Source organism: Dendrobium catenatum, unplaced genomic scaffold (assembly GCF_001605985.2).
Source record: "Dendrobium catenatum unplaced genomic scaffold, ASM160598v2 fragScaff_scaffold_1608, whole genome shotgun sequence".
Taxonomy (NCBI): Eukaryota; Viridiplantae; Streptophyta; class Magnoliopsida; order Asparagales; family Orchidaceae; genus Dendrobium; species Dendrobium catenatum.
Window position 1 is genome coordinate 5,474,319 of NW_021320070.1, and position 23,916 is coordinate 5,498,234.

General features: G+C 36.6%; 1 protein-coding gene across 2 annotated transcripts; it reads right to left on the reverse strand.

Moving 5' to 3' along the window:
- Window positions 1-592: 592 nt before the first annotated feature.
- Window positions 593-23,347, reverse strand: LOC110107488 (pentatricopeptide repeat-containing protein At1g22960, mitochondrial). 2 transcript variants are annotated; one of them, XM_028700989.1, is made up of 3 exons: window positions 20,849-23,347; window positions 20,608-20,722; window positions 593-3,521 (listed from the first exon to the last, which is right to left on the reverse strand). In XM_028700989.1, exon 1 carries the CDS (start codon window positions 23,211-23,213, stop codon window positions 21,051-21,053), a length of 2,163 nt encoding a protein of 720 aa, XP_028556822.1. In that variant the 5' UTR covers window positions 23,214-23,347; the 3' UTR covers window positions 593-3,521; window positions 20,608-20,722; window positions 20,849-21,050. The 2 variants fall into 2 exon arrangements, with proteins under 2 accessions (XP_028556822.1, XP_028556821.1); XM_028700988.1 differs by lacking the exon at window positions 593-3,521 and having other exon boundaries at window positions 20,458-20,722.
- Window positions 23,348-23,916: the final 569 nt, after the last annotated feature.

Below are 23,916 nucleotides of genomic sequence, written 5' to 3' on the forward strand. Positions count from 1 at the left end.
CTTGGACAAGCAAAAAGCTATGCCAAATCGCAGGTTCCAATTCAAACTAATCTTTGTGATAGAAGTGTGGCCGGCTACTTTGCACTTTGTAACAAGGCTCAGCTTTAGAAATCATCCTTATGGTATGACAAGACATTAAACATTATAAGCACTATAAAAAACCAAAAAATGGTGAGAAAATATCCAATTTATGGTCGTCATGGGGGAATTGATCTTTTATAGTGCGCAAATAGTCTAATATGATGATTTGGAGAAACGGTAAGTAAAAGAAAGCATTCCATTGCTGATTTTGTAAGAAACAACGAAGTTAAAGCTAGTTCAGAGGTCCCACGTCAAATTCTGAAAAGTAAATTAAGGCCTTTCTTTGTTCTAAAATTCATATCCTCCCACCCTCGTGTCACTTCTGGAACCTTCTTTTCAGCTTTAACTTTATCCTCATCCAAAGTCCAAAAATTAATGCAGCTCATCATGGTTTATTAGTTGGGAGCTTTTGCTACTGATCAAGAAGTCTTAGATTTGAGTTTTACATATGTGATGTTCGTGTAAGTTTGTCTTACTTGACCTAAATTTCCTAAAAAAGGTCCAAAAAGGAAGCCACATTCATCCAAAAAAATAATAATAATAACAAAATTTAAATAAAATATGATGATTTAAATAATTTAAAACTACATTTCTACATTTGATGGGATTTATAACAGTGCGAGTAAATGACTCAAAAGATTTTAGAACATTATAATTTATTTATTGAAAAACTAGTCAAATATGACGAAACAAAGGAACGCTCAATTATTTGATATTAAGTATTTCAAGTAAAATAAAATGAACATGGGTTGATAAGAAACATGTTTTTAGATAGAAGTATCAACCATTTGGTAGATATCAAATAAATAGCATAATCAATTTTGAAATTGTAAACAAAAAATTTTAGAGTGGTTGAATATTAAGCAATATTTGCATAGTTGCACGTGATTAATCTTTAGACTATTTTATAACCACTACTTTTATTTTTAAAAGTCTTAAGAGAGAGTTAAGGACATATAATTCATCGAAAGCACAAGTGAGGCCTTATATAAATAATAAATCTATAAGTATTAAGGTATGCTATGTGCATTTTATTTAGGTTGTTGCATCTATGCCAATTCGTAAAGAAAAAGTCAATAACAACTCATCTAAAGCCTATGAAAAATGCACTAATACAAGAATTACATACGACTAAATGTTGATCAAATTGAAGAAACTATAATTTATGAATATTCTATTGAGGGTGCATTGATGCAAAATACATTTTATGGTCACAATCTAAATTTATATTTGACGAGAGTGACTCTGCATCTACATTAATGTTGACAAACTTATTTTATGTAAACTCTTAATAGTAAATGTTTTAAAATAAAATTGAAATATTAAACTACATCCATTTGGTCAAATACTAAAATGAGTAATCAATCAATACTAATTTTTTGAGTCATTTAGATAAGTTTTATTTAAAGAGTTTGTCCATGCATATAGGCATATATCAAAATTATTTGGTTTATTTGGTACTAATTTTATTAGCATTTTATTTTCTAGGAATTAGTTATAGGTCATTATTAGTATTCCTTATGACACATATTAGTATTTTAACATTTTATTACTTTCTTCATATTGCTTGCATGATTGTCATAGAAAAATAACTATTAATTATCATAATTATTAAGCTTTTAAATTCAAAAAGGTTTTCATCATAAACATTTAAGAAATCAAATGTGGGAAATACATAATCATCTAAAACTATAGAATATACAAAAACCAACACCTACAAATTAGATATTCATGAAAATTTTGATATTAATCTAGTTTTAAATGTGCTAGATTTGACCTTATTTCATATATCTGCTATCAAATCCATAAATTTTGCTATCTTTCCATCTCCTTCACAACTTGCATCTAATTCTCTATTAAATAATTCCATACAGTTAGTTCCTAAAACGATTCAAGATGATAAGTTTATGTCTATTGCTATTAGTAGATTCTAAAGATACCTTGCATACTGGTGAGATAGACCTGCTTATAATAACTCATGAATTACTTCATAGTCAGCACAAAATTTATGTCCCAATTTGCTTGATAAGTATCAAATGTCATTCATTGGAGCTAAATCTTTCCAAGCCTAGCAAATTTATGTGAGATTGTCCCCTTCTACTTTATCAAAATTGTAGTTTTGTTGCCGCTTGAAAGAAATTATTTGTGAGGCCCTACTATTAGGTTGCTACTTAATTTTTCTCTATTACTTATTCACTACACTCATGTGCGATGTCGCGCCGCTAATTGGGGATTGCTCTATTGCCTCTACACGTAGGGAATCTATTTTAGGGGACTATCATTGTTGTTAATTGGGCATTACAATTTCTTTATGCACCTAGTTATTCTTTACCTATAATTTTTTCAACCAAAGTCGATTTTGCCTAAGAATATGTCTTTCTTTTTCTACTTCTAATGTGAGATTTGGATAAAAAGATGGAATTTGATGGCAATATGTATTTGAGCTAGTTGATCTTATGTCAATCACATAAACTGACCTAAGGATAAGAAGTCAATAAATAGACTTTCTAAGGCTTGTAATTAAATATCTAATTTAATAAAATTTCTACTTCCAATTTCAATCTTTTGTGTGCAAGATAGATACATTATTCTTCCAAAGTGGTCCAACTGTGACTAGCTAAAACTAGAAGTTATCTTGGTTGAATTATTTCCTTCATAGTATTTATTTTATTTTATTAAAATTTGGTGCGACCGGATTTCTACTTGTGGTGATTAAATTCCATTTACGGATTGATCTTATGTGGTTTGAATTTTTCATTGATTTTTCTGATTTTTTTTTATCATTACATTGTTATTTGGAACCAATTCTTGTATTTCTTGCTTGAACATTCAATGAAAGCAATTTTTTGGCATATTAAGTGGTATGAGATCCACAAATCCTATAGACCTATACTATGTATCAAATGTGTTATTTGTAAGCAAAAAATATCAAAGTAGCGAGCAAACAGAATGTTGTTCTCTGAAGCCCAAAGAATCACAGGTTTATGAGCCAAAATTACTTGAAAAGTTTAATGTCAAACTAAATTTGACGTCTCTCTTCTTCCTGAGGTGACTAATCCAAAGGCAAAGGGATTGGATTTCAGTTCATGTAAACCCATATAATGTGAAATACGACTGCAACTTTATATAGATGTTGCAATCTGAGACCATGGAACATCACAAGCATCGTTGGTGTCATAAATTCCAATCCTAAAGCCAACTAACTATATAAATGTATCATAATATCCTATCTGTCAACTGCAAGTTGTGTTCGAATCATAGAAAATACCTCTATAATATAGCACGGGTACGGCTCTATATATCAATTCCATTTTCTGGAGTCTATAAAATCCTTGTGCGCTAAATAGGCTCTTTATTTACTCATTGTACCCCGTACTCAGTGTATTATAAGCCCAACATAATCTTTTTCCAGCTTCCTCCATTGTCCACTATCCCCTCAACTGTTTTCAAAAAAGGGTTAAAATAAAACAGGATGGATTCGAAGTACTCACTGCAGAACTTTCAGAGCTTGTTAACTTAACATTTGGTAACTTCTTTTAAAACGTAATCAAATAAGAAACAACAGAAAAGCTGACGTTGAAAGAGATTTTAGCATGATTCCTAACACATATAAGCATATGACTGATTTAATTAAGCATATGGTTAAAATAATCAATACATTATTTTAACCACCTGATTTAATTAAAAAATTATGATCTCATCAATATACCTCGACATGTGTGTAATAGATCCATGATACATAAAGTCATCACACGTGGGAATTAATTGATTATACATTAAGACTGAATGGCATTATCAGTCTTAGATTCCCTTAATTACTTGTCATACACTTGATATATGTTTTACTACCTATTAACCCCCCTAGCTTCTAGTCAAACTTTTCACTAGGGACAATGCCTCCCCTACAAACACCGTGTTATATCTAAATATCATGCACTAAAATACAACAATAACAACAAGCCTTATCCAACTATATGTGGGGTCAGTTATATGAATCATTTTTCTCCATTATGTCCAATTAAGAGTTAAATTCTCTCTTTAAACCTAATAAAAAAAACTCATTTTTATTAATTTATAACTAAGTCTTTTTAGATCTACCTCTACCTTTCTTAATATAAGTTGGATCTAATATATCTACTCTCCTAATTGAGTCGTCAAAAAGCTTATATTTTATGTGATCAAACCATCCGCAAGTCGACCTCTCTAATCTTATTTGTCTCTAGAGGTACTCCAACATTTTTCAGTTATATTTGTTTCGCATTCTATCTCTCAGTGTAAAGCCACTCATCCACCTAAGCATCCTCATCTATGCAACATTTAAGTTTATGCTTTTCTTTTAATGCCCAACATTCTGCACCATAAAGTATTGTAAGTCTCACCACCATCTTCTAAAATTTTTCTTAAGTTTGAGGGGAGGGGTACTTTTCTATCACACAACAAGCCGCATGCATTCATCCATTTCAACCATCCAACATGAATTCTACTAATAATATCCCCATTTATTTCAGCATCGGTTTGAACAATAGTCCCGAGATACATAAAACATGACTCTTTTTAATGACTTGATCACCCAATGTCGCATTCCCACCACTAGATCTATTACTATTAAAATTACACTCCACCTATTTGGTTTTAGATCTACTCAACCTTCATAATTCAAGTTTTTCATCAACCCCCCACTAGTCTTATCAACAAGAAGATTGTCATAAGCAAAGAGTATACACCAAGGTACATCCACTTGCAAATGTCTAATAAGAACATCCATAACTGAAGGAAAAATATATGGGCTTAAAGCAGATCCTTGACATATTCCAGCTGAAATAGAAAAATACTTGGTTTACATATCTTACTTTGAATATCTTTTATAAATATTTATGTAGATAGTATAAAAAAGAGTAAAAGCTCAAAATAGTCCCCCTACTATCAATAAATGTCCAATTTAGTCCTAATATTTTGCATTGCCCTATTTTAGTCCCTCGGCTATTAGAATATGAGTCAATTTGATCCCTGACCATTTAAATTAACGAAGAGAGCCGGAGAGGTTCGTTTCGTTGGGGGCATTTAAGTAAAATACCTGCTCGATGCTTCCCGCTATACACCCTACACGAGTTCCCGTTAGATGCCCTGGAGACCTTTCTACGTAGGAGACATGAACGACCAAGGTTAATGCAAGCAAGGTAGCCAACACAAGCAAGCAAACCGGGCGAGATGTGTTGCGACATGCTTCGACGCAAGCAAGATAGGCAACGACGAGCAATGTGCGACATCCACGAGATGAAGCAAGGAAAGAAAGTGCATGAGCTTAATAGAAGAAAAAAGGGGGAGAGAGAGAAGAGAGAGATTGCAAGAAAGAAGGTTGAAAATGAATAATATATAAATTATATTTAATTACTTGAAATTTAGAGACTAGCCCCATTAACTCAATACACTCTTCTAGTAATGATAAAATAGAGCCAAGTAAGCAATTTTATCTCATCATTCACTTATAATACCTAAAATACCCCACCTATTTAACTTTTGGAGTTAACTTTAACTTGTTTAGGCTCTGTGATCAAATTCACTCAATTTTCAATAGTTGAGGGACAAAAATAGAGCAATACGAAACTCTAAGACTAAATTGGATATTTATTTATAATCGGGGGACTATTTTGAACTTTTACTCCATAGAAAAGTATGAATTTAATGTTGATCCCTATACAATCCTACTAATAATTAATACTAGTCACTAATCCATTATAATATAAATCAATAATATTTTCAACATAACTTTAACACACGTTTTCTTCTCAATGCCTATCAAATTAATTCTCATGATACTTACTAATAAGATTTTCCATATCAATAAAAATCATAAAAAATTTCTTCTATTCTAGTTTGGCATATAATAATGACATGATTGCAGGCTTTGATGAAGTGTTTTGAGTAAAAAAAACGGAGATATTTTCCCATGAGACGTATTAAAATATGTACCAAGATTTCACCATAACTATTTTTTGTAATTCTAAGGTTTAAAATTTCCTATAAATGCAACACTTCATAATTAATTACTACTATTGATTGGAGAACATTCTTGGTAAAGGTGGTTGTCCCCACTGTATATTTAAGAGTACAAGCTTATGCAATGGCATCCATATGCCCCTCGTTATGCTTCAAGGCAAGAAACCTTAAGAGTGACTAAAGAATACTAAGTCAGTGAGCCTTATGCTATGAATGTTGACATTAGGTTAAGGAGTTTGATATGACTTTGACTTTGAGTTAGTCAGCCTTAGTTGTGATTGTTGGGTGATCCATAAAGTTCTCTCATTTCAATCAATTTCCATTACCTTCTCGTTGATAAGCACCACTATCATTCTCTTTAATATAAGTAGTTCTTGCCATACTCTCTCACATATCTATCTTAACATTCAAATTACCATCACACTTAACTTAATAATCATTAACTTCTTGCTTGCCCAATACTAAGATACGAAGAAAAATAGAAAAAAATAACTACTTTGAATTTATTGATTGATTCTATACTAAATGTAGATGTATATATAGACTTTTCTAAAAGTCTTACGATAGAAATAAATCAAAGCTATTAAAAAAGAAAAAATGTCCCCAAGAGGGGCCGATGGCTAGAAGAAGAAGAGGTACACGGATTGCAATCTAAGGCTCATATGAGGATAGATTCAACAATTAGAACCATTAATTTGGATGCTCAAGGATTCCTACAAATATTGGTTGACTTGTGGGTGGTCCCTTGATCATTCTATGTTCTCCTTCAAACTAAATAATATAAATCTACCATTCAAAATTTGTTTACTATATTTTTAAGATGCATGATCTCTTTAACTTTATTTTTATTCAGTTTCATTTATGACTTTTGTGAATATGTCAAATAATTGATGTGAAACATATGCATGGAAACAAGAATTGCTTGGGGATTTTAATATAAGATTATTAAAATTTTACTAGTTATATAATTAATGCTTACCCAAGTTAGATTTTCAGAATCATCAAGCCGAAATTATGTAAGGCATGCGGTTACAACTAGATTAACGAGACAATATCAAATTGACAACATATAAATAGAGAGTAATGTTATGGCGAGAAACAATAATCCACGGTTAACAAATAGAACTCTCCACCTTGGGTCCCTCGCTCACGCTCTTGACGGTGGAGCTTTAATGGAGGAAGAATGAGAGGAAACCGAGCGATGCCACTAGGAGACAAATGGAGCCCAAAGTATAGTCCGTTGGAGAAGTAGCCAAAGGCGGGTAATCCACGGGATGACTAGTGAGCATCCAACGTCCGGGAAGAATAAAATCCGTGGTCAGTCTCAGGATCGGCCATGCACCGATGACGATGAGGTTGGGAGAGGAGGTCATCTTCTCTCTTGGCTTCAAGTTTCATGAGCAACTAAGTTTTCCCAAGAGTGGGGATGCAAGGGAGGGGGAGCGGCCAAGGTAGGGAGAAGGGGAAGGGGCGGCTTGAATGAGGAGCTTGGATTAGGCTAGGAGACGAAATCTGAAATTAATTTTAGATTTCCTTAATTTGAGTTGGGCTCTCATAATTTCAAATTTTGAAATTTGAAACTTAGATGTTAGGAGGGAAAGTGGGAATTAAAGGGGCTTAATTTGGAGCCTTGACTTAAGCTCCTAATTAAGGAAGGGAGGCAATGGGTGGCCTGCCATTGAGAAAGGGAAGAGGAAGTTTTGGAAATTCTGAAATTAACTCAGATGTAAGTGATTTTGTAGGAATTTAATTTGAATTTTGAATTTAAATTAAGGAGGGATTGGGATCTTTAATGGGAATTAATGGCAAAAGCCATCAATGAGTGGTCGATGGCATTGAGAGAGAAGGAGAGGGGTTAGGGGGAGACTAATTGCTTTCTAAATAAGTTGAGATCAAATAGGAGGGAAATTAATAATTCCCCTCTAAATGAAACTTGGATTGGATTCAAATTCGAAATATTTCCTTATTTGGAATTTTGCAAATATGGAAAGTTTTTTAATTTCAAATTTTGAATTTCAAATTTACTAACTCCTCCCTTTATTGCAAGAATCAAATTAGGGAGTCATTATGACGATTAAAATCATCATAATGAATTTGGGGGAAGATGGGGCCGGCGGTCAAGAGGAAGGAGGAGAGGGCGTCAGGTGAGGGGAAGGGGAAGGGCTTGGCTGTCGATGGGAGCTTGACGTGGTGGAACTAGGGAGGGCTTGGGGGAGAAAAGAGGAGGCCGGTGGTGGCAGGGGAATGGGGGCCAGTAGTTGGTGGCCGGTTTGTGGGAGCCGGCGGCAAGGGGAGAAGGGAAGAAGTGGTGGAAGATGATAGGAACCAAGAGCTCTCACAAAGAGGGTTGTTGGGTACTTCGATTGAGTCTCTCCTAGGCTCCCTCACTTGAGAACTCACAAAGAGAAATCCAGAACTCACAAAGAGATCCAAAACCAAAGTTGAAATTTCATATCAATATTCATCCTCTTATACAATGCATGAGGCCTCCTATAAAAAGGTCAAAATGAAACAAAAACTAAAAGACATAAATGCCCTCGGGGCTACAATATCAAATGACCACCCATAAGGGTAAAACAGTAAAAACTGAAAATAAAATAAACTACTACATAAAATGACTCAAAATAAAACTCCTGATCGTGGTCGTCGATCTCCGGCGTCTTCGATGGTACACGTGTCGAAATCGCTGACGATGTCTTCATCAATAATATTCTTGAAAATTGTTTAAGAGGCCATATAGAGCATTTTCTAATTTTCACACTTCGTTCTTAATGAAAGAACTATCAAATTCAAGTGTTGGATCTATATAGACTTCTTCAACATCCCTATATGGGAAAGCATTATTTACATCATATTATTGCATGGATCATCCATGCTTTGACTACAAGAAAAATAAAGATGCATATTGTATTTATTTTTGCAACTGAAACAAATGTTTCATGAAGCAAAAAGATTCATAGTAGTTAATTCCATATGATTGAGTATATTATTTGTCTATTAATTTCACTTTATATTGTTCCCAGCTTCCATTTGATGCAGGACTACTTAGATGACATGTTTATGGATTCATGTGGGAATTGCACAACTAATAAATTAGAACAATTTCGGAACAAAATTACAAGCAACTTTCAAACGACAATTAAAACAAATGAGTGGATCAATTGAGTAGGCTAAATCACATGCTCCGAGTTTGAACTATCAAGATAATTAAGAAAATAGAAGCAATACAGAATAGTAGTTTTCAAGTTAAATCCCTAATCTAACAACGAGACGTAGGATGCATAGAAGATTACACTCAATTCCTACAAATGACTAGGCTTGGCAAGAGCAATTGAAAGAGTTTTCGTGATTACAATCAACCAATTGAGAATTTAGATTTAGAAGAAATTAAATACAAGTAAAGGAAAACCTTTGCTAAGGAATAGTGGAGGTCCTCCACTCGATGCCTTCAAAGTCTTCGTCCCTCGTCTTATAAAAAAAAAAAAACTCTCAGATTTTACAGAAAAATCTGAGAGAAATTCTCAGGTTTTTTGGTAGGCTAGGATGAGGAGAAAGTAAGGTGTCTAGCCGTGACTAGAAGTAGAAACTGAGTGGATTCTCCTTCTCATGCCTAGGACTAGAGAAGTCTTCACCTGTAGGTAGGCAAGGGGGTTGGGAGGTGACGGGAGAAACAAGCTGACGGGATTGGGGGGGTTTGGCGGGATGGGCTAGGGAAGGATTTGGAATTCCTTAATTTACTCCTTAAATGTGGGAATTAATGGAGGAGTTATGGGAGATGTAAATTCAGCCAAATAATTGAGGGCGGGATTTAGAAATTATACCTAGCAGGGAGATAGGGAAATAGGAAACAAATACTACTTGACTCCTTAATGGGGCTGGCGGTAGTAGGATCCAGAGAGGGTTTAATCTATTTCCTAAAACAAGGGGCTCACTTAGGAAATAAATTAAAGAAAAAGGAGGTGGGAAAATTCGGCTGTGGCAGTGGAGGGAAAGTAATAATTATTTCCAAAGGGGATTAGGAAATAATTAGGAAACATAGCCCAATTGGTCCCATAGGGGTTGGCGGCTTGCTGGGATGATGGGGGGAATTAATTGAGAGCAATTTGGAATTCCCAAATTAGGATTTAGCATTAGGAAATAGTTAATTCAAATCCCTTTGAATTTAAAATTCAAAATAGGTTTAAATCATATGCTTTCCTAAAATAGAAGAGTTAATTTAGGAAACAATTTGAATCCAAATTTTGGTAAAGTTGAATTTCAAATTATCCAAATTAGTCCTAACCTTAAATTAGCCGGCGGGTAATACCTTGGCCGGCGGCAATGAGGTGGTGTTGTTTGGCCGTGGGGTGTGGGGAGGAGGATGAGGGAATCGGGTGAGTTGGAGGTAGCTGGCGGTTAGGGGTTTGGAGGGAAAGAGGTAGGAGAAGAAAATAAAGGGGATACAAAAAGGAACCACGAACTCGACTTATCTAAGTTGGTGGGTATTGCGCCATCTCCTTCCTCTCCTAGGAAGCTCTCTCCACTAGAACTCACAAGCTCTCACAAACTCATTCAAGAGAAAATATCATAAGCAATCATTCATTAACCTCAAAATAATACAAAGGGGGCTTTAAATAGCCTCATACAAAAGACTCCAAATAAAATGACACAAATGCCCTTAGGCTTACACATGACAACTCCCATAAAAAGGGGTACAATGGAAAATAATAAAACACACATAAGCAAATAATAAAATGCATGAAAATAAAATACATCGACTCAAAAATATAAAGACTCGATCGTGGCCGTAGATCGGCGGCCACGTCGCTGGTAAGCTTTCCATGATGATCTGATGTCCCCATCATTCTCCCGGGGTGGGAGAAAACTCGACTCCGTCGAGTAAGTATCTCTGGCGCTCTCGTAGATCTCAAGTGCATCTGGGTCAATCTGTTGCAGCTCCTCATAATCTAGCCACGTATCCTTTGACTCGGGCTTTCCTTTCCACCTGATCAAATATCTTCTTCGTCCTCCTTCTCTTGTGGATATGATCTCATCACTTAAGACTGCCTCCACTTGCTCTGCCATAGGAAATTTGGGAATATTTGGTAGTCGGAGGTAGGTTTGGGGATCTCACAGGGTGGGTTTCCACAAGGTTGTTTTTGGATGAGTGGATTTTGTGGGCTTAAATCAGGACCTTCATATGCCACTTAGCAGTCTTCTATGTTAAAAGAGGGATTTATATGAAATCTGAGGCAGATCACTATATAAGCATTGTCATTTAATTTCTAAGAATCTTGAAAGGGCCGCAACACTCTTTGCAATGCAATTTCTTAACTGTTCCTGGAGGGAACCGTTCGGACGGAATCCGCAGCAAAATCACCAACCTCAAAAAGTTTTAAATCGAACGCTCTTTAAAATCTGCATGTAATTTATATTTCTTGATTATTCTTTCAATTTGTTGTGCACTGTCGCTTATGAAGTTCATGCAAATGAGATGCAAATGCTGATGCAGACTTAGAAATATCCTATTACCTAGAACTCATGGGGTAATCAGCATTAACGGAGCAGTCTAAGGGGTTGAACCCGATACACTTTCCAGAAGGACTTACACCCAAGAGTAAAATTCACTGAATCGTAGGAAGGTCGAGACACCTGGAATACGATCAAGAATAGGGAAAGCTCCAGGGGCTAGATTAGAACCATATTGAAATGGCCTCTAGTCAGGTGTAAAAAGGAATCGGGAAGACATCAGGAAGGATCTCAACAAGTCTATACGTTTGAGCTGACTGCTCATGAGGGACTGATGTCGTCACAACTCAGTGGGAGTCTGCACGATCGGATCTAAGGTGTGTAACAAGGCAGCGCTCTGGGCTATGGAGGCTATCAGGTTCAAGTCCGCTTCTTGGCTTTGACAGGGTTGGATTCAGCTTCATCCGAAATCCGGGGCTGTAATGTCACGCTACTTGATTTTTGGCCCTTATGTTCAACATGCAAGTTGTTTGAACGACCATAGATGTGGACATCGTTGGGCCAAAATTAGCCAGGGACGACCGAGAAGGATTTGTCCAACATTCATCGATCAACACATTCACAACAAACGTTCCTCTCTTATAACGAGCGAAGGAGATGGTATTGTAGCTTCGTTCGCTTTACCCTAAGGCAGTGGTGTTGACCCAAGCCTACCTCATAGGGGTTGGGGTGGGGACAGACAGACAAACCAAGCTTAGACACCATGCTGGAGGAGACAGCATTTGATGCAACTGCCACTATCACACGACGACTTTACAGTTCTTATCCTTGATCCTTGGTGTAGGTGTGAAAGATCGTAGTCATAACGCCAGTCGTTGCCGTGTAATGGTTGTGACACGTTGCACATCTCACCACTGCGGTGGGAGGAGTGTCCGATTTTCTTGGTGTACTGGCTGACAGACAGTATTGTCATCCTCCTCCAAGAATTCACTGTCCGTTGTCTACTTGGTGAATCTGATCGGCTTCCGGGTTCAATTCCCTCAGTTGATCTCTTCGATAATTCGTAGACTTTATAGGGACTAGAGCACTGAGAGGCGATATGTCGTACCCCTGACACTAAAGCATTTGGTCCGCCTTGGGTTAGATGTTTTCGAGGAGTATCCGGAGTGGGAGGCTTACTTCTACATCCAGGACGGGGAGTAGGGGGACCAGACGGAGAGTCGGGTGTTTGCTCCTGGGGTCGGCTGGGCATGGGGGTGTGAGGGGTGGAACTACACGAGGTCTGTAGACAAGGCTTGATTCATGTGAACTGGATCGGGTGCTGGTGACGGGTCTCCCTCTAAGTCAAGCACTAGGCTGTAGGCTTCTTCCAGGGTAGTGACGTTCCGGGCAAACAGCTCATTGCGAAGATGCCTGCTCAGCAACCCGGTTCGAAACATAGACAGATTTTGCGCTGGGGTGTAGAGAGGTTCTCCCTTTGGCATCGAATCAGGTAAGGTCATGACAAGGAGGCGACATGTACTCTTAACTGGTTTTGCCGTTGAGTAGCCTATTCCAGGCTATCCAATAGTGAGGGAAGTACGAGGGTGAAGTACTTTTGTTTGAGTTTTCCCGCTTCATTGGATAGCCAGTCTACAATAGGGTACTCATTCCTTACTTCCTCTAAGAACTCTCTAAAGTCGCCCAAAACTTGACGTCGCCCTACCCGTTAGTTTCATAGCTGTAAAACTAACTTCTAGCTCAAGATATGGCATACCACTTAAAAGAAATTGGTCCATACCTTTGACCTAGTCCAAGAACGAGCTAAGAGATCGGAGGGTGCCATCAAATGGTAGGAGTGTCAACCTTAATAATTCTTCAATTAGCTGGTGGCATCGGGATCATGGACTGGTAGGTATAGCGCATGGTTGGCCACGGTGATGCCTCTCATCCAAATCTGGATTCATGACGTGGATCATGTCCATCGGTATGGGAGCTCGATGATTGGCCCGATGTTGGCCTTCTATCCGAATAGGTCTTTTCCCATACATAGAGCGGTGGTCTAGATGGGGTGTAGGGAGTAGGGTTGGTCTCCTAGCTCGTTAGTGTATAAATCTCTCGGTAGTGTTCCTACGAAGCTCAGCTAGATTGACTGGTTCTCCTTAAGTTGTTGGCTAATATTGTTCATTTGGCCTCAATAGGGTCTAAAGTCCTCCTAGTTGTTCCCGGGTTCCATTCCTAAACACAATTGGGTACTTAAAAGGTTTTCTAGGGAAGTGGCCTAGCAATCGTATAGCAGGGAAAACACTCTAAGGGGACTCTAAATGGTGTTGGAAACTCAAGGACAGCAAATTACAAGGAGGGCCTAAGCAACCTAGACAACTAGTGAGGTGGCTAGGTTAAGGACTAGCTTGAACAATTGATATAAATGAGCTTAACCACCTCTAAATGCATGCAGGAAAACAGTGGACACAAGCATAAATGTAATTAACTAATTTAAATGATAGCATGCATGACCAACGTAATAAACTAGTAAACAACTCCTAGGATGATGTCTAGCATGCAAAACTAGAGCAAAACCATGATCTGATACCAGATGATGCAGGACTACTTAGATGACATGTTTATGGATTCATGTGGGAATTGCACAACTAATAAATTAGAACAATTTCGGAACAAAATTTACAAGCAACTTTCAAACGACATTAAAACAAATGAGTTGATCAATTGCGTAGGCTAAATCACATGCTCCGAGTTTGAACTATCAAGATAATTAAGAAAATAGAAGCAATACAGAATAGTAGTTTTCAAGTTAAATCCCTAATCTAACAACGAGACGTAGGATGCATAGAAGATTACACTCAATTCCTACAAATGACTAGGCTTGGCAAGAGCAATTGAAAGAGTTTTCGTGATTACAATCAACCAATTGAGAATTTAGATTTAGAAGAAATTAAATACAAGTAAAGGAAAACCTTTGCTAAGGAATAGTGGAGGTCCTCCACTCGATGCCTTCAAAGTCTTCGTCCCTCGTCTTATAAAAAAAAAAAAACTCTCTTGGTAGGCTAGGATGAGGAGAAAGTAAGGTGTCTAGCCGTGACTAGAAGTAGAAACTGAGTGGATTCTCCTTCTCATGCCTAGGACTAGAGAAGTCTTCACCTGTAGGTAGGCAAGGGGGTTGGGAGGTGACGGGAGAAACAAGCTGACGGGATTGGGGGGGTTTGGCGGGATGGGCTAGGGAAGGATTTGGAATTCCTTAATTTACTCCTTAAATGTGGGAATTAATGGAGGAGTTATGGGAGATGTAAATTCAGCCAAATAATTGAGGGCGGGATTTAGAAATTATACCTAGCAGGGAGATAGGGAAATAGGAAACAAATACTACTTGACTCCTTAATGGGGCTGGCGGTAGTAGGATCCAGAGAGGGTTTAATCTATTTCCTAAAACAAGGGGCTCACTTAGGAAATAAATTAAAGAAAAAGGAGGTGGGAAAATTCGGCTGTGGCAGTGGAGGGAAAGTAATAATTATTTCCAAAGGGGATTAGAAAATAATTAGGAAACATAGCCCAATTGGTCCCATAGGGGTTGGCGGCTTGCTGGGATGATGGGGGGAATTAATTGAGAGCAATTTGGAATTCCCAAATTAGGATTTAGCATTAGGAAATAGTTAATTCAAATCCCTTTGAATTTAAAATTCAAAATAGGTTTAAATCACATGCTTTCGTAAAATAGAAGAGTTAATTTAGGAAACAATTTGAATCCAAATTTTGGTAAAGTTGAATTTCAAATTATCCAAATTAGTCCTAACCTTAAATTAGGAAACACAAAAATCAGCCAAGGGATGGGAGGCCGGCGGGTAATACCTTGGCCGGTGGAAATGAGGTGGTGTTGTTTGGCCGTGGGGTGTGGGGAGGAGGATGAGGGAATCGGGTGAGTTGGAGGTAGCTGGCGGTTAGGGGTTTGGAGGGAAAGAGGTGTGAGAAGAAAATAAAGGGGATACAAAAAGGAACCACGAACTCGACTTATCTAAGTTGGTGGGTATTGCACCATCTCCTTCCTCTCCTAGGAAGCTCTCTCCACTAGAACTCACAAGCTCTCACAAACTCATTCAAGAGAAAATATCATAAGCAATCATTCATTAACCTCAAAATAATACAAAGGGGGCTTTAAATAGCCTCATACAAAAGACTCCAAATAAAATGACACAAATGCCCTTAGGCTTACACATGACAACTCCCATAAAAAGGGGTACAATGGAAAATAATAAAACACACAAAGCAAATAATAAAATGCATGAAAATAAAATACATCGACTCAAAAATATAAAGACTCGATCGTGGCCGTAGATCGGCGGCCACGTCGCTGGTAAGCTTTCCATGATGATCTGATGTCCCCATCACCATTGCTTTATGTTTTATATATAAATAAAACATTTAGGGGATCATTGAACTAAGAATAAAATAGTAGGTTGTAAATAGATTTTTGCTTCATCTATACTCTCATAACATTCTTCCAATTGTTGTTTTCAAGTGCCATAAATAGAGTTATATTATAATAAAATCAAAGCTAATATTTGAATGGAAGGCTTTATGGGTGAGAGAAAACTTTGAAAAAAGTGTACTGAGAGATAAAATATATAGGAGAATGCATAGGGATGGGTTAATCATTGTTACCTGATAACAGTTCCAATTCTTGCGGTTGTGAGAGATTTTAGCTAGACTTTTTCCTTCTTATATAGACTTGTAGGGGTGCAATGTATGAATTTTTTCGAAATTGTGTTGTAAAAATGTCAAGATGAAAAGGGTTTCATCAAAATTACCTTCCACTTGAGAGTCATTTTCCTAAAGTTAAATTTGATTGAAAAAACTTTGCTACTTACCAAAAGTGACATATTTTGAAGTAAATTTTTTTTATGGTAAGATAATATAACATTTATAGCCTTTTTTGGCACAGGAATATCCAATAAATACACATTTGAGAGTTATACAATCAAGTTTACTCCTGTGTTGTTTGTGGATGTGTACATAGGCAATGTAACCAAATTTTTTTAAGAATTTTTAATAGAAAGTTATTTGTAAGGAAAAATTCAGCTATATAATTTTAAAAACTTTTGAAACTAATCATTGTTATGGGAATTCTATCGATTAAATATAAAACGGCTAAGACTAGTTGTCCCCAATAATTTTTTGGCACTTTTTTCTGGAAAAAAAAATCATAACGAATTTAAAAGATAGCAATTTTTTCTTTCTATCATTTCATTTTGTCGTATAGTGTCACGAAAAGAGGATTGGTAAATGGCAGGGGTGTAAACGAGTCGAGTTGAGCTTGAGTCATGCCTAACTCGTGCTCGACTCGCAAACCAAATCACGAGCTCGTACTCAAGTCGAGCTCAAAAGAAGAGCTCGAGCTCAACTCGAGGCAATGAAAATAGGCTCGTGAGCAGCTTGTGAGATCACACAAAAGGCAACCTCACGTGATACCGCCGGAGAGGAAGAACGCACATTGCTGGAGAAAAAGGTGTGCTATTGTAGCATGTCTCGAGCTTGTGTTTTTGGTCGATGAAGTCTCGATTGGCAATTGCATGAGATGGTGAGAAAAGGAGGAAGCAAATTTTTTATTTATTTTTTTAGAACTGCAAGAGTAGTGTATTTTTTTATTTTTATTGTATGAAAATTACTACAACCTTGGGTCTATTGTTTAAGATCTGCAAAAGTAGTCATTAATAGGAGCACACGTTTTAGATATCTTGGATCCATTTTTCATAGTGATGGTGAAATAGATGAGGATATTATTAGTAAAATTCATGTTGGATGGTTGAATTGTAGGAATGCATCAAGCTTGTTATGTGATAGAAAAACCCCTCTCAAACTTAAGGAAAAATTCTATAAGATGGTAGTGAGATATGCAATGCTTTATGGTGCAGAATGTTGGCCATTAAAAGAGAACCATAATATTAAGTTAAGTGTTGCAGAGATGAGGATGCTCAGGTGGATTAGTAGCTTTACTCTTAAAGACAGGATATGAAATTAGCATATACGTGAAAAGCTTGGAGTAGCTCCAGTGGAAGTTAAGATTAGAGAGAGTCGCCTTAGATGGTTTGGTCAATAAAACGGCAGCCTTCTGATGACCCGATTAGAAAAGTAGATGTTTTAGATTTGACTTATGTTAAGAAAGGTACAGGTAGACCTAAAAAGACTTGATTAGAAAACATTAGAAATAGCCTTTCTTTATTAGATTTAGATGAGAATTTGACACTTAACAGAACACAATAGAGAAAAAGGATTCATGTAGCCGCACATAGTGGAATAAAGGCTTCTTGTTGTTGTTGTTGTTGTTGAAAATTACTAGGACCTCGTTAATGTAAAACAGCTCTTTTCTTGGAAATATAAAATATATTCAAATCAAGGATGTTGTTTTTTTTAATAGCTTGTTGCTTTTCTGAACAGATTTTATTAGTGGAAAAAAATTATTTGCTAATTTGTTTAAGAAAAAAAATCAATAAATTATATAATTGCGAGCCAGCTCGCAAGCCGAACCTCATCAAGCTTGAACTCGAGCTCGTTAATAGATGAGATCGAGTTTTAGCTCGAGCTTGAGCTTGCGGCTCGATAAGCTTAGTTAGGCTCACTTACACCCTTAGTAGATGATACATTCTTTCTCAAAGAAAGATAATAATATATGATTAAAGTAATCACGAGCATTACCAATAAAAATATCTTAATATTAGCATGGAATTATTTTATATCATTGTAGTAAAAAAAGGGATAAGAATACTGACATAAGATTTTTGTTTGATAAGATATACTAATGTCATTCGAAGATATTAAGATGGCAAATCCTAAAACTCCAAAAATATTGAGAATTTTTTAAAATCTCCAAATATCAAAGTGAACAATTAGAAAAAAGAAATAGATCTAAAATAACATTCAGGAAAAATAACACGATGATACTTGATAATTTCACAAGTCTCCCAACAAAAATTTTTGATGTTTACATCAAAAAAAGAGAACAAAACAAATCTTATAGAGTTTTGAAAGAGGGAAGTCATAACTTACAATAATGTTGCCAAATGACTTTTGTAGTAAAAGTGGAAATAAGGGAACATGATGAGTGGTTTTCAATTTCATGGAAATATAGCCTATTCTTTTCTCTAGCTTGCCCAATCGTCTATCTTATGAAATACACATTTGTTAACAAAAAAGGATTACCTTGCAATTGTGGTCTTTAATGGCTTTATGAATTAATAAAAGGTTTATTGTAATATATTGAACATGCAATACATTACTGAGAATAAATACATAAAAAAATTAAAAGATTTACTTGATCTGCAACAGATGTTAAAAAATCATCAATCACTTTTATTTTTCTATTGTTAGGTTTGAAAAAGATTAGTAAGGTTGATCATATAGTCAGTGGCTCTTGAATCTAAGATGCAAGTGTGAGAGGAATTATTTAAAGAACTAAAAATATAATAATTAGAAGTCATATCAATTTGAGTTTACAAGCATGATCAAGATGATTTTTTTTTAAAGAGTTGCGGAAATTTCTAAGCTTATCAATTTCTTCTGAATTGTTAGCCCTTATGATTTCACATGATAGATCAACTTTTCTAGTGACCTTTTAATTTACACCATTACCTAAGAGCTTTTCGTGGAGTTTTCAACATTTTTGTGTCCTTCTTGCAGTAGTTGTATCATAAATTGCCTATGTAAGAAGGCTTTTGAGATTCTTTAAGAAAATAATCTATAGATAAGGTTTGATGATTGGCATAGAAGATATTTTGGAGAATGGAGCATCAAGCATAAGTCCTTCCTTCTTTGGCTCATATGAGAGAAAAAAATCCTCATTTAGTGATGGTAATTTCTCTCTATTTAAGATTTAAATGTGAACTTGGTTGAAGTAATTAGTAAGTCGTGTAAGGAACTCAAACACCATTTCTCCTTTTATAAATTGCTTGAGAATTATAGCATCATCCCATCTTGCCATCTTAAGATCTTGATGATAAACCACTCTAAGCCAATAAACCTTCATTACATTAAAGTATTCAATAATATGAAGATTATCTTGCATGATTATTGAAATCTTAGTTTTGATCTCGTAAATGAGAGCAACATTCTTTATTTTTTAGTATGTTTGTTTGACGACCATCCCAATTTTTTTTTGTGGAAGAGAGGAACAAATATAGTGCACTGATTTCAAACAACTTTCCTCATCAAAAAAAAAAGGGGGAGGAGCATCGACTATGGATAATGCCAATAAAAAGTGATTAATATCATCAACATTACATAGGCAGGCAAACGAGCTTAATATGTCCAGCATTTGATGAAACGTTTAAAAAAGAAAGAAGATTGCTAAGGCTAGTCTTGAAAAAAAAAAAATTATACCAAATTGTTAGTTCTATAAAAAGGAAAATGAGCTTATTAAGTCTCGCACTACAAAAGAATGGTGGACGATCATAACTAATGTTGATGAAAAAGTTCGAACAAAATTGTGTGTTACAAAGGTGAAAATGAGCTTAAGATCTCTAGCACCAAAAAAGAAAGGTGGACATTATGGTTAATGTTTATAAGCTTGTCAAATTACCTAACGGTGAAGATAAGTAAATATGACCAGCCCTAAATCCAAGTGCAATCAGTAGCAGCTACAATTTGCTGTTTCAACTTGTCAAAGCATTATTTGGATCAAATCAATAAAATGATTAATGAGCAATATGAACGTGCTAATTACAATTCAATTCCTCCTCCTACATTATTAACAAAAAAAAAAACATTCAAAGCCATCTCAGCTTTTCCCACCATAAAACTGGAAAGAACAATATCAAATTTAAATTATAATGACTTTTAGCTTAATCAATGAAACATGTGCAACTTGACTGCGGGGTCAAAAACTGCTAAATCAGCATTAGTTGAATAAAAAATAATTCATGCATTTTTCATCCCAAATCTTCAATCTAAATCAAACTTTATTCTCATTGATTAATAACCGTAGAAAAAATAATGGTTTCTCCTCAATGAATAAACATAAAATTAGAAAAAAAGAGTAAATGCGCCACATAAATTAAAAAAATTGGAATACAGTACATCTTACAAAAATCAGCATACCTCGTGAATAATTGTGAGATAACCAATTCTGGTAGATGAATATCTATTTGTCATGTGAAACATTTCCATGGCAATAAAGCCACAATGCAGGTGGTGCAGCAATTTATGCTTTTTCCTAACAAGTTGCCAATATGCATTATTGAGCTTCGCATATCTCATCGGTCACATTCATCATTAACTCCTAGTCAAGTGAGCTCAAGAAATTATATGACGCCATGGAATGCACAGCTAGAGTACATACCACTTTCATGAAGCCATAGTCATGTTAGCAAGCCTAGATGAAGGGCCAAATCCACCACTGAACCTCCTTATTCTCTGTCGAGCGCTCTGGAGGAACAAACCCACTCATCACTTTTTCTAAGAGCAAGAGTTGGCTGAAGTGAAAGCAACACTTGCACTCACTAGTATGTCCATTCAAAATTGTGGCATTCGAAGTTATCGAATTAACCAGCAAGCACATAATTATCCAGGTAATAAACTGTATTATCCTTGAGCTCATCACCTACATGCTTAAACAAAACACTGTAGGTACAAGAATCAGGAAGAATACCTTTCTCAAGCATCTCACAATACAACCTTTTTACTTCATCCCAATAACCTAAATCACAACTTAAATTTATCAACAAAGTGTAAGTGTATTTATTGGGGATTAGCCCCCTTTCCTGCATTTCATAAAAACACCTATAAGCCAACCTAACATTTCTAGTTCTGCACAAGCCATTTATAAGAGCATTGTAAGTTATTTCATTTGGCTGCACATTTTCCTGCAGCATCTGAACAAAGAATTCATAGGCTATCCCAAAACTTCCTTTGCTTGCATAAGCATGAATCAGTACTGTATAAGTTACTACTGATGGAGAAACATTATTGCACAACATTCTATCAAAAACCTTTTTTGCTTTGTCTATATGCCCTTTACCACAAAGGGCATGGATTATGCAAGTATATGTTACACAATCAGGAACTAATCCATCATTGATCATCTTCCTCCACAACCAGTAAGCTTCATCCCAATCTCCTGTCCGGAAAATCCCGTCGAGTAAAATATTATAAGTGATTATATCAGGCGAAACACCTCTAGCTACCATCTCCTCCCTCAGTTGGAAAGCTCCAGATAACTCCCCATGCTTCAATTCACAAGCTATCCTTGTATCATATGCAAAGCAATCTGGCTGAAGTCCCTTATGAAGCATCTCATCAAAATATCCTTTAGCCATAGCAAGATCCCCTGTCTTGCAAGACCCATTCACAAGGATTGTATAAGTATAAACATCAGGGTGAAAGCCAAATTCTATCATATACTCTTTAAGCTTCCTAGCCTTCTCAAGAGCTCCCAACCTGCAATGACCATCGATAATTATATTGAATGTTCTCACCGTAGGAACAATTCGGGCTCTTCGCAAATCCTCAAACAAAGAAAGAGCCTCCATTACATTCCCCAAACGGCAATAACCATACATCAAAGAGTTGTAAGAAACCACATCCAGCACCAAACCATTCGATTCCATCTCTGTAAACTTTCGCCTAGCTTCTTCTACCTTTCCCATCTTACAAAGCCAATAAATTATAGTATTATAGGTTGTCACAGAAGGCACCACTCCTCTTCCCAACATATCATTTTCAAAAAGCAATGCTCGATCAGCGAATCCCTTGCTAAACAAAGCATTAATCAGTGGATTATAAGAGTAAGAAGAAGCATTCCCTGAACTTTGCATTTTCGCAAGCAACTTCTCAGCCTTCTCCAATTCACCCTTCTTCGATAATCCATTGATCACAACATTGTAAGTAACATCATTAGGCAAGCAGCCAGTGAAATTCTTAAACTCCATATCAAGTAGAAGCATATAGGCCTCTTCAGCCTGCCCCTCCTTACAGTAACAATCAAGCATTGTGTTGTAAGTAACAATAGTAGGCTGCACTCCTGCCTTGACCATCTCGTGATAAACTGCTCTGACTTCAGACCACCTGTTCCCGTCCCGCAATACCCTAAGAATCCGATTGCAGTTCTTAATTTCCGGCAAGAAACCATTGTCCATCATCTTACGAAAGGTTGACAATGCGCGTTCGACCATCGAACACTTGGTGTACATCCATAAAAGCAGATTAAGTAGCTTTATAGTAACGTCCGAATTCACATACTTTCCGATCAAAAGGTCGACGATTCCATGTAGACCAAAGCTCAAAGCCCTGTCAGCAACGGAATATGCAGCCTTCATGAGCCCGGCGTCGGCGAGGATCTCGAGCACGGCGCAGAAAGGGATCTCCGATCGGTGGAAGCCGGGCTGGCGCTCGGCCCAGCGGAAGAAGCGCAGAGCGACGCGAGGCTGGTTGCCGATGGAATGAATGGTGCAGAGGAAAAGGTGTCGGTCGGAGATCAGAGGCTTGAGGCGGGCAGGAGCACGGAAGCCGGAGGTGAAGGCGTGGGGATTGTATTTGAGGATTCCTAAAATTAGGGAATCGAATTGCGGCTTCTCGGTGAGGAGCTTGGAGAAGGGCTTATGAGAGTGGTGGAGAAGAGGAGAGAAGAACGAAGAACGCACCTTTGGAAAGGAGAAGCCAACGAAGATTGATGAAAGAGTTTTGCAGGAACGGGCGGGGAAGAGCATGGGAAGCGGTTGGAGCTGAGGAATGGAGAGTGTTAGCTCTTCCTTCTCCTTCTCGCCATGAGAAGGAGTAGCAGGGGTTTGAGCTGAAAGTGGTGGAGAAGCCGCCACAGAGGCTGGGTAGCCGGAGGCGTCAGTTCCCTTTCCGAAACTAGGTTAGCAGATTTTATAAAGGATAGAAAAAGCCCGTTACAATTTGGGCTTTATCAGATACAGCAATGGGAAGGAAGAAAATTGGCCCATTTTGATATATGAGGAGGTCCTACTTGGCTATATGTTTTCTATTATTGTTTAGGGTTGATAAGAAAATCATTAGGGGAAAATTAGCATGTGTAATATTACTTCTTATTATGATATTACCAAAAAGGATAAATCATTCATTGATAAAGACATTGTGATGAATGACTCAATTAAAGAGTGAAGAAAATTGACTCAATATTTTCAAATTTTTACGTAATGTCTCCGACTCAAATCATGAAAGACAACAGTGATGGTCTAAGACTTCTAAATAGATGGAAGGATCAAAAACGATGGCTACAAGATAACTACAACAAATCTATTAGAATGAATAAAAAGAGTTAAAATGAAATGATCTAGCATTGTTGTCAATTAATAGTGATTGGGCTTTGGTACTAGATAAAGCTTCATATAATGTACCAACTAGCATGATTGTTGTTCTTAGCCATGAAGGAATTGGATCATTGTC